At 43.3% G+C, this 12,151-nt stretch overlaps 1 protein-coding gene across 1 annotated transcript in view; it reads left to right on the top strand.

Annotated features, from left to right (window-relative positions):
- The window catches only part of LOC135494458 (eukaryotic translation initiation factor 4E type 2-like), an 89,430-nt gene that overhangs the window by 46,402 nt on the left and 30,877 nt on the right, over positions 1-12,151 (top strand). Inside the window, exons 4-6 of the mRNA XM_064782454.1 lie at positions 10,000-10,104; positions 11,490-11,642; positions 12,012-12,148. Coding sequence (XP_064638524.1) covers positions 10,000-10,104; positions 11,490-11,642; positions 12,012-12,148 — 395 coding nt within the window. The remainder of the gene's footprint in view (positions 1-9,999; positions 10,105-11,489; positions 11,643-12,011; positions 12,149-12,151) is intronic.

Genomic DNA, 12,151 nt, shown 5'->3' with positions numbered 1-12,151 from the left:
AGGCAAAGTTTCTGCTCATCACAACCAGACATGCAGGGTGGCTTTTAAATTGGGAAAAATCCGAGCTGGACGCAGCTCAGGATTATGTCTTCCTGGGGGTGCGATTTCGCACACGAGGGGGCCTGATGTCCCCCCTTCCGGACCGAATTCGCAAGATTCGGTCCTTGGTCGGGATTTTTTTGCCGTCAGGACAGCGCACAGCCCGACAGTTTCTATATTCGGAGACAGGGGGGGACGAGATCCGACACATTGTGCAGTCTCAATTGGGAGCTCCTGCAGCTTTGTCGCCGCTTAGATATCCAGCTCCTCCCCGTCACATCCCCGGCAAGAGGAATATCTTGGCCGATGCCCTTTCCAGGTCGGACCGTCTGGTCCAGACAGAGTGGACCCTCCATCGGGAGGTGGTCTCTCGCCTGGGGGCCCTGTTGGATGCTCCGGTCGTGGACTTGTTTGCGACTCGGTTGAACAAGAGGTTCCCCCTGTACTACTCACCCCTCCCAGACGGGGAGGCCTTGGGAGTGGACAGCCTGTCGGCCTCCTGGGACGGCCTCAATGCTTATGCATACCCGCCAACCCCTCTGTTGCTACTGGTACTCAACAAGGTGGCCAGTTCACGGGTCAGACTTTGTCTGATAGCACCATGCTGGCCGAACCAGGCCTGGTTCCCGGTTCTGCTGGAGCTGCTGACGGATCATCCCCGCCGCCTGCCGGCTTGGGACCGTCTGCTTTATCACCCGATCGGCCGGGTCTTTCATCAAGACCCTTTTTTTTACAGGCTTCACGTCTGGAGGCTGTCAGGTATTTCCTCCGAGAGAGAGGCTTTTCGGAAGACGTTATCCGTATAGTCGCCCAACCTCCGAGACAGTCTACCCTTGATTCATACGTTAGCAAGTGGGCTGTCTTTCGAGACTGGTGTCGGGAGCACGGAGTTTCTCCGGTCGCTCCCTCCCTTCCCAACTTCCTCGACTTCTTAAATTTTCTATTCTCGGTCCGGAAGTTTTCGGTTCAGGGAGTGAAAGGTTATCGCTCCGCCGTTTCGGTCACCTTAAAGCTGACTGAATCGTGGCAACCGTCTTGGGATGACGCTGTTTCATCGTTGCTTCGCAATATGTCTTTGGAGCGTCCTTGCTCCATTCAGCTCTCCCCCAAGTGGGACCTCTATGTGGTCTTAAGGGCTCTCATGAAATTTCCATTTGAGCCCATGCATCAGGCAGATTTTAAACATCTGACCTTTAAGACCGTTTTCCTGGTGGCTTTGGCCACGGCACAGCGGCGGTCTGAGCTCCATGCTTTAGCCTTTGATAAATTGGCTTTCACTGAGAGGGGCGCGGTCCTAGAACTTGTCCCAGGCTTTCTGGCTAAAAACCAGGCGCCGCACACCTCCAGGCGCCCGGTTTTTATCCCCTCGTTATCCGCTACGGTCTCTTAGAGACCTTCCGGACAGAACTCTCTGGCCTGTTCAGGCATTGAAGTTCTATTCTAATAAGACTAAGGAGCCTGCTGTTCGCCTTGGCAGACCTGCCAACCTGTTACGATTTTCTGTATTTAGTACGGATTTTGGCCGAAAAACTCATTTTAGTACGGCGTTACGGAATTGCTATCAAAAATACGATTTTCAAAAAAAAAGTTCAATTTTTTTTCGTTTCGTCGATTTTGTTTTGTTGATTTCTGTGCACCGCCAAGTCTCGCGCAAATCACATTAACTTTTTCAAATACATTGGCACTATGATACTGCCAGCGTTTCTCCTGCGTTGCGCACGACTCACTCTCAGATTACAATATGGCGGATTTCGATTTTGACGGCTTGAATTTGATGTGATTTTCAAAGCAATTTTCCGATGCCTAAGCGCAAGCAATGTGTTACTGAAAGACCCCCCCAAAATACTGAAAAGTGACAAATTCAGGGGGAAAATACGGAAAAGGGTATTTAGGGGTTGGCAGCTCTGCCTTGGCAGGAAGCGCCTCTTTTTGTCTTATAGAGAGGGGTTCACTAGGGAGATAGCTGCAGCCACGGTCGCCAGATGGTTGGTGGCCACAATCCGGGTGGTTTATTCTATGACACTCGTTTCTCCAGAGCTTTGTCGCCTAGGCGCCATTATGGCCTACGAGATTCGGGCCATCTCTTCTTCATGGGCCGAGTATAAGGGAGTGGCGCTGAACGAGGTTTTAGATGCAGCTACGTGGAGTTCTCACTCTACCTTCTCCCAGTATTATATGCGCGATTGTTCCACGTTGACAGACGGTATGCTGTCTCTTGGTCCAGTTGTGGCTGCTCAGCACGTGGTCTAGGTGTTTCCCTGCCTAGACCACTTATTGATTTTCTCTCCTGCTGGCTGTCTTGTCCTCCCTCCTTTTTAAGCGGGGGGGGGGGGGGGGGTTTGTTCCATAGACTGTCGCCAGGTCTTCGGGCCTGCGCGTTCGCCCCGTCCAGCTGTCCTACGGTTCAGCCGCCTAGGACTTTTAAGAGTTAGTCAGTGAGGCCGCTCCATGTTATTCTGGGGCGCGCTCTCCTTCTTTAAAAAAAAAAAAAAAATTGTGTCTCTTGACGATATGTGCTGAGCTTATACCGTGTTGAGGTGGTTTTGTCCCCGTCTAGGAGGATATGGGTTTCCCAGTTATGCTTCCCTTTGTTTTCAAAGGGCCTGTTGACCTTATTAGTTCATACCTACCCAGGTCAGACTACCCGCCCTGCCTGTCCCCACAGCAACGGGACTTACACGGTGCTCTCGAGTAATAAGTACTAGTGATGGCGGCTCACACGAGGCAGAGGCTGTATATGGGCGCCGCCTAGGTGTATCTAAGCAAACTAGCTAAGAGTTTTCTATTATAAATAGATTATTTCTTCCTCGGCTGTGTCCGAATGGAGTACACATGCAAAAGTCTGACCTGGGTAGGTATGAACTAATAAAATGACATTTCCACAGGAAATGGAAAATGTGGCTGCACTGTCTTAATTTCGCTTAGCCACACTGGTGTCTGGTTAGCCACAACATCAACTGCCTTTGTGTAGCTAAACTGTTTAGCCACATTAGCCACATTTAGCCATGGTTAGCCAAATCCTAGCCACATCGTTCCCCTGCTCTGCCAGCCATCTTTGCATTCCCAAAACGAGGCCAAGAGACGTCGTCGAGGAACGAGTTCAACCAATCAGAATGCCAGAACCTATGATGTATCATTGCAAAAGTGAGGCATCACTGAACACGCAGTACTATTCTGCTACGCCAGATGTTTAAACGAATCGGCATCATCTCATTATCAATTATTTGCATACTGGAATTTCTGATCACGCTTCGGAGCGAGATCGGAAACTTCCATAGCGAAGATGACTTTGTTTGTTTCCGCCATTCATGGCGACTTCGACTCACCACTTCGCAAAAAAAAAGGTCCTGCACCAGCACGGCTTGCTTAGGGCAGTTTTTCAATGCCACACGCTGTTTCAATTCGCCAGTGGCTACGTGACGAGCAGCCAGTGCGAGCCCTGGCACATTTTTTTTTATTTTGAGCTCCGACGCCCGACAGAAACTTAAAAGCTCAAAAATATTTTTTTCAAAATCGAAATTCGACATGATTGAATTAAAATAAGCTTCGTCGGATTGTTCTTTCGAATCGAAAGTGCGAATGCCAGACCAGCTCTGCCAGACCTAGACTGTTTCTTGTCCTTTCCTAATGCATCCACAGTAGATATTAAGACGACGCATTTAAATTTTGATAGTTTCTAGTTTGATATAAGTTGTAAATATGTTATGATAGCATTATAGTTTCAGTTTTATATAAGAAAATGTCATTTATCATTCATTAGTACTTTCCATCCTACCTTCGTCTGGCTGCTGACTGTTCAATATGTGAAAATGCACTACTTTTTTTAGGAAAATTTTTTATTTTTATCCTTCCCTCCCACTGTGAGAAATCCTATCATTTTTTCGAGAACATGAAATCTTAGGAAAAAAACCTTTTTTTAAGCTACGCTCGCTTCCAGCGGAGCGTGGTTTGTACTGGAGCTGGCCGAAAGTAGTTCCAGCAAAATAGTTGCATTTTCATCCGAATTTGCTGTAGCTGAGCCAGAAAATGTGCCAGGATACCAATATTTTGAACTATTGTTTCGATAGGATTATAGCTATTCACAGCAGAGAGACTAAACTATTCACAGCAGAAAGACTAAATTCGGATGAAAATGTAGTAATTGGCAGTAATTGGCAGATTTTAAGCTGGAAATTGTCGTCTGGTCAAAAGTCGCAAAACAGCCTCGATCCTACCTGTCTCTGTAATGTACTGAACGCGCTACACATAAGGCATTGCCCTAAAGCATTGCAGTCGAGGCTGATAAAGTGATAGCCATTTTGCGAATGTATATAGAGTGTGTACCTTCACTTCAAAACATAGTTCCAATCTAAATTTTTCATAACGAGCAGTTAGAAAGTAGTATTTCCCTATATTTTGATTGTTAATGTCAACATGTCGTGTTGTGGGGTTATTTTGTCTAATTCTTATCAATATTGCCGATAAAAGACATGTAGAGAATCCCTGATTCATGCGCTCAGTTCATCTACATATGGTAGACGTTTGACAGAAAACCAGGGTGAGTTTTCTCTGTATTTTCTCTTGATTTGCTAGGTACAATTGGCCATGACAACTGTTATTTGAAAAGTCATAGTATAGACTGACTCCTGTAGCTTGTTTACATAGGTAGTGTTACCATTTTTGGCTTTCTGTCTCGTTAAATTTGCTCAGTCATTGAGTCGAAGTCGAAGATCAAAACACACATGAACGCCCTAGTACATTTTATACACAAAACGGTGTTACAAAATATTCTTCCCAATCATCAGAATGAAATAATCGTAATACTTCACAATTATCTATTACACATAGATATAACAACTACAGGAGAATGACTTTGAAATCCAGACAAAACTTTGCAATAAGAATAGCCTCTTTGTATTTATAAAACATCATCGACATAATCAAAACAAACCAGAACGCTATATGAACAAACATGACGGACCGCTTCATAAGAAGTTGATGTTTTCTTATGTTTCTTGTCAAAATAACAATGATATTGTTTACCTTTGATAAAACTGCACATGCCAGAGTACACAAATGATAGCGACAAAGCAGTCTGCTGGAATTGCGAGGTATTTTTAACGAACAATAAAACTGTCATTCTCAGTCTATGCTGATACGGAAAACCGTGAGGAGCTGCATGAACTGGGCCTACATTATTTACCATACATTACAGTTACATACCCGATACCGGTACATTAACAAATGCAATACACTGCAACATATGTGCAGGGAAGTAAAGTATGCATTGCAAGCCATGTGTCCAAACTCTACCAAGGTGAACGTTAGTAAAATAAGGGTGAACTTTTTCAAATTTATTAACTTTATTTTATCCCCCCCCCCCCCCCCCCCCCCACCGGTTCACTAGTTTTTCACAAAAGTTTTGATCTTTTTTTGTACATTTATGTTTTATCTTATCACCAACATGAACAGCAAGCCATACAGGGTTTTTGTGTATCGACACAGACTACTCATTGTTTTTGTAACATAATCGGGAATGTTCATATGTTGATAATAAATATCTTATTTTGATGGTGTTTTTTTACAAAGTGATATTTTTTCTCATGTTTACAGGATGATGCAGTCTATAATCTACGAGTCATTCCGGTGGTCTCCACTGGCAAAGTGGTGTTGCTATGCATGCTGTGGAACTGGTGGCACGAAACCAATCAACCAGTCAGCCATGAGATTGACAGGATCGGGAAAGAAGACGCAGTATCTTAGCTGATTTGTCCTTCTCGTTTTGGTCTTGTTTTACTGTATTATACAAGTTTATTGAATAAAGAAGCCTTGAAATTGAATAGGCATCTCTGAATTTTCATTTATCATAATATTAAAAAATGAAGCTTGCCTATTAAACCTAAACTCTTGAACATGCAACCTTTAACCCTTATACTAGTGTCATGCTCGACCTTAGGTCGAGTTAAAATGCCTACCCCTTTACTGTCGCGCTCGACCCTGTGTCGAGAGAGAGGATAATGCCTCAGAAAATAAATTATCCACGGCGTAATTGGAGTCCTTTATGTTTAGTTTATCTGCCAGTGTAAAGACGGCACTGCGTTTGATCATTTGATACCAGGAAACCAAATTGTTCCTACATGAACATTTCCCGCAACTTGCACCTTTTCAGAAAAGGTCAGGCAAGGGGTATGGTGATGTAAGAGACGTCATCATGCCTCATGTCACAAACAAGTAAGAGACCGCATTGTCGCCTGAATGATATGAGACAAGAGGGCGATGTCACAATCAAGTAAGTGACCACATTGTAGCCTGATCGATATAAGAGAAGAGCGTGTTGTATGAGACGTTATCATGCCTGATGTCACAGTCAAGTAAGACTTCATTGTAGCCTGATTGATATAAGAGAAGCGGGTGATGAAAGAGATGGCATCATGCCTCATGTCACAATCTAGAGACTGCATTGTAGCCTTATGGGAGGGAATAGGGCAGTGTCACAAGAACTAATCTAAACTCAAGGTAATGAATGAGAGATTTGCACTGACGTACTTTTATGACCTTCTGCCCTACTTTAAGACTGTTATAGCTAAAGTAGTCGTAGTTGGCATCGAACTAAAGATAATGAACAGTAGGTTTGTGCTATCCCATTTTCATAACCAACTGACCTACTTGGAGACGGTTACAGCGAAAGGTGTCATCCGTGTTTGATATTAAACTAAAAGTGTTTTAAGAGTAGGTTTACCCTGATATACTTTTATGACTAACTAAACAACTTGAACACCGTTAGAGGAAGGCAGTCGCATTAATGGTATCAAACTAAAGGTATTGAAAGAGCAGTTTGGCGCTGGCCTGCTTAAACACAGTTGGAGCAAAGGCACTGAAGGTATTGAAGAGCGGATGTGACAAAAGAAACCCTCAACTACTTCATTCACTGCAGTTCAAATGAAACCTTCACAACTGTCATCCACCCTAGGGGCCAAATTCATTAGACGTGTGTAACTTCTCCCTGATTAGTTTTTGGGCCTATTCATATTCTGTGAAGATTTACATGAAGGACCTGAATCTTTCTATTCAGTAGTTAAACGCTGTTTTAAGCTGAACGCCCTTCATGAATTTGGCCCCATTTTTCTAAGCTTGATTCCATCTAGTCTGTCCACATCTCCCTATCTACCATAAACCTACATTCTGGTACTCGCATATTCTACTTGCTACATTTTCTTGTCATTCATCTCATTCCTTGCTATTAAATTCCGCCAGCGTAGCTATTCAGGCCGCAAGGCCTCTAGTTTGCTTTTTGTTTTTCGTCCTCCTCAAAAATATATTCCTCCAAAAATCCGAGCACCAACTAATAAAAAAGTCTCGCCTGAGGATATATGAGATATGAGATGTAACGGGTTTATTGCCTCACTTGATTTTCAACCTTATTGTTCACATGTGGGGTCTCGGGTTCGACTAATAACAGTGTTATCAAAAATGTGCATAGCAGCTTGAAATTCAATACCACAGCTCACCTAGTTGGCTCACCTGTGAACCTTTGTCATGATGCGTCGTTGTTGTTGTCGTCGTCAGCATCCATCAGTGTCAAGCGTTAGACGTGGGTGGCACGTTTCGCAGTGGCTTAAGCAACTGAAGTCAAACTTGGTACACATGTACCCCTGACCGTGTGACTGCTACTGGGAGACCAAGTTGCAGCCCCTTCTGATTTACAGTTTGGCCACCAGGGGGCTTTGGGCAAAAACACTAAAAGTGCAATGACTCCCGTAATAATAGTGTCAGCTTGCTGAAATTTTAATTGTAGTACTCCTTGTAAGGGGACATGACATATCATACAGATTTTTGATTTGACCTTTTTTTCAAGGTTACAGAGGTCAAAGTGTGTTGTTGGCAACACCATTCGACAGCGGTAGCACATTTTGTTACCGCTTTAGCTACGGACCCCAAACATTGTACAAATGTACCCCTTGGTAAGGGGAGCTTAGGGATCACGTCCAAAGTCCGCACGCGAATCGGGGGGCGAAAATTCGCCTGGTCGGATATCGCCACACTCATTCGCCTCCAAATCGCTCCCTGCTTCGGCGATTCTATTATGATCAGGCGAAAATTCAGACTGAATAAAAATCGCAGGTGAAAATAATAATCGCGCCTAATTCGATCTCACCAACCATCGGAAAGAAGGGGATATTAGAGTATTCGTATGCGTATTCCGACATCAGCTGATAGCAGACCGAACAAAAACACAAACTGGAATTCCCGGTCAACCTGACTGCAGTAATCATATACATCACATCTATCCACGAGGAGCTACACAAATTTGGCACAGAGGTTTGTGGTTCTTAGTATTATGGTATGTATTCCGAAGGATTGTGGCGGAATGTACCGAATCATACAGCTAATCATAGTTAGGCTTATGTTTCCGAGTCTCAGCCAACCAATCAAGATCGTTGTAGTATCCGGTTATCCTAAACAGCGTCCACCAGCGCCCACCAGCGTTCACCAGGTTTAAAGTCAGGTGTAAAGTCGTCAAAATAAAATTTTGTGGCCAAAACGTAATATGTACACCATAAAAAATACATTTCATGAAAATTTCATGCTTATTTCGTTTATGACCATTAGATTTTACTTTGATGGCTTTAATGTATGTATGTGTTTAAACCTGGTGGACGCTGTTTAGTATGGCCCGATTTGTTTACGTGACTGCAATTTTCCGCCAATAAAACAAGACGAAAGTCGTTGCAAAATCGTTCCGAATATCGGACAAGCATGCAAGAGCCACCAATTTCGTAAAATTGCTCCATTATCGCCTGGAGCGATTTTTGGGGCGAAATCGAAGAAAAGGCGCGATTGTGGGCGAATTTCGCATCTGACATTCCGGCGATTTCATATTATCGCCTCACAATCGCCGGTCGATTTTCGGACAGATTTCGCAGGCGAAATACTGTAGGGTGAATTTCGCCGGCGAATATCGCGTGCGGACTTTAGACGTGATCCCTTATGTGCCTAATCGCGGCCCCATATCATTCCTCGTTTGGCTACCAGGGTGCGTTGAATGAAAACACAAAAAGCGTGGTACTTAACTCTTTCAGTGCCCAGGATTTGGGCATTTTTGGGCATTGTCACTACCCAAAATCTCACAAAAATAATTGAGAGACACTCATCAAAATTCTTCAAAACCTTTGTCTTTACCTCCTGTTTCAATAAAACAGCAGTAATAAGTAGGGGCATACTAGGATTATGTTCTAAATTTTTTTGAGGGAGTGGTATTTTTGGCCGATTTTCACCATTTTTCACCTAAAATGAGGGGTGGCAAACCCCACCCCACCCTCTCAGTCGAAAAAATTATTCAATTTGGACGCCCCAGGCCAGAGAAACCATATGAACCACATTTGAGTAGCTGGGGACATCTGGTGTCGTCTGGAGGAACTAAAATACCTTAATATTTAGGACGTACATGTACGTCCTTGGCACTGAAAGAGTTAAGGGTCGCAGCTGGCTGAATTTTTTGTAGTGGGTACTACTGGTAAGGGGACTTGTCATGTAATATGGATGTTTGATTTGATGTATTTCTCAAGGTCACTGAGGTCAAAGTGTGCCTTCGGCATCACTGTTCGGCAATGGTGGCACGTTTTGTTACCGCTTTAGCTACGGACCCCAAATTTGGTACAAAGGTTGCCTTAGGTGACAGTAACTTACATGCTGAATCTCGAACAATATCATTCGTTGTTTCAGCACCAGGAGGCGTGTTATACAAAAATTGAAGAAAATGCTAGAACTTGCTTAATACGTGTATGATTTTTTGGTGAAATATTGATGGTAGTTTCTTTCAGCAAAGGTACATCACGTATGCACCTACACCTCACACTTAGTGACCCTTCTGTCAAGTGTCTTGCCCAAGGACCCACACCTTTGTGTCCTTGGACAACAGGTAAGCACATGGTCTTTGGACCATTACATTTTAATCTAATTTTAATGTTTAATTTGTTACAGGTGGAACAGTTTTGGAGCCACTACAGTCATCTTGTCAGACCGAATGATTTGGCAGGACATAGTGATTATCATCTCTTCAAGGATGGAATTCGACCCATGTGGGAGGTAAAATCACACATTCTTCGGTGAAACAAACTAAGAATTGGGAATGTTTTGTCAACATTATTATTTTGTGCTCTTAAATCACCTTTGCTGCAATGTACTACCTACATGAAGCATTTTATTTGGTGAAGCTCATTTTGGCCGCAGCTGTGCACTGCAACCTTTGTTTATTTCCCATACTGGTAATTTGGTGGTGGTGGAGCCCCAAAAAGTGCACTTTTGATTTCAAATTGCCTCAGATTCAACCCTGATGATCTCCTGATGATTTCCGGGTGACCCCACCCTGGAGAATCAATTCCCCAAATTGCCGAGCATCTTATCAGGCTCTCCAGTTTGCTGAGCTTGCCTGTCCTGGGAAAGGAAAATTTATTTGATATATAGTAAAAAAAAACTGCATTGTTGGGTCTTTCAACGATATATTGTTGTGTTTATCTGGTATGGTTCTTCAAGCATGATTTGCATCAAATAAAGAGAAAAACGAAAGTGAACAAATTGTAAAATATGCATGGATTTTGTGCGTGCGCCACAGAGTAACCTGCTGGCGCTGGTTAATTTACCTCAAAAATTAGAGCATATGATGACATATTGTCCATGTTACCAGATGGACACAGTTTATTTTAGAAAATTCACCAATGAGCGCACATTTTTGGATGTTGTCGTGAAAGCTGTCTGCTTGAAATACAGAGACAAAGGAGTGACAGTTAAAGGCAGCAGTATGCCGAGCATCTTATCAGGCCTTCCAACTTACTGAGCAGACTGCCCTCAATAGTGCTCCTTGAGGCCTGGAAGAATGGCTGCCTCACAAGAAAATGTCCTAGAATCTCAAGTCTATTACTATAACATGCATAAACATCTGACAGGTGGAAATGCAATGTCCTGTAGCATTGCAAAAACGCTTCATGGTATCTGTGGATATGGCCCTGATTCATCTCAACAAGCCTTCATTGTGCTTGAAGATTTTGACCTCGATCTGGTTTCAAGGCCACGGAGGTCAAAGTCTGAAATGAAACATCGTTGAAGGAACATCCGACCTGTGTTTGCTGAGGTCGAAACTTACAATTCTTTGAATGTGGCTCATCGTCATTATCAATATTATTAATCCTATAATCTTGAATTGGGTTCACTTGTTGGCTGTCTAAACCATGATCTTAAAAATGAAGGTGGATGCAACCTAGTCATCATTTTCTTTTTAAAAGGATTAGACCTCACTCATGCTGTAAACCGACTTTCCTTATTCGGTGCATGTGGTAAGGTTTAAAATAATATGCCAACCTTTTATCTTAACTTGAAGTTTCTGATCTTAGGACAGAGAGTTCTGTTGAAAACTTCAACATCACAATATTCCCAGGATGATGTTGTATGACTCGAATACTTGTTTTCAATTTCAGGATGATGCAAATAAGGCAGGTGGTAAATGGATAATCCGTTTAAAGAAAGGTCTTGCTTCACGGTGCTGGGAGAATATCATACTTGCCATGCTCGGCGAGCAGTTCATGGTAGGAGAGGAAATCTGTGGTGCTGTGATTTCTATTCGATATCAGGTCAGTAACAAGTTGTCTGCGGACAATTTCGTAGAGTACAACCTCGCTATTGTTTCCAACCATAGGACTGGGCACTAGTGTTGGTAACAGAGAGGTGTCCTTGATAGGGAGGTGATCGTCAAATAGGTGGAGTACTGTGTATGTTTAGTATGGGGTCATTAATGCGAATCCTGCACAATCTATTTAGGAGGAGGTGTTCGGAAGGAAGTCCTATCTCTGAAACGACAAGGTGGTGATCCAAAATAACATCTGCTGAATTCGGGGGGTCTCGGATCAGGACATCAAGCTTTAGGCTAAGGCCCTTGTCTCTTTTGTTCCAACTACAGTCTTGTGGAACATTTTATTTGACAAAATCATCTCTTTTGACAGGAGGACATTTTATCATGCTGGAACAAAACAGCCAGTGATACACACACAACATCTCGGATTCGAGACACCCTTAAGAGAGTATTGAACCTGCCTCCTAACACCATCATGGAGTATAAAACACACACAGATAGCCTCAAGTA

The sequence above is a fragment of the Lineus longissimus genome, chromosome 10, assembly GCF_910592395.1.
Source record: "Lineus longissimus chromosome 10, tnLinLong1.2, whole genome shotgun sequence".
Taxonomy (NCBI): Eukaryota; Metazoa; Nemertea; class Pilidiophora; order Heteronemertea; family Lineidae; genus Lineus; species Lineus longissimus.
This window is presented reverse-complemented; position numbering and strand designations above follow the sequence as displayed.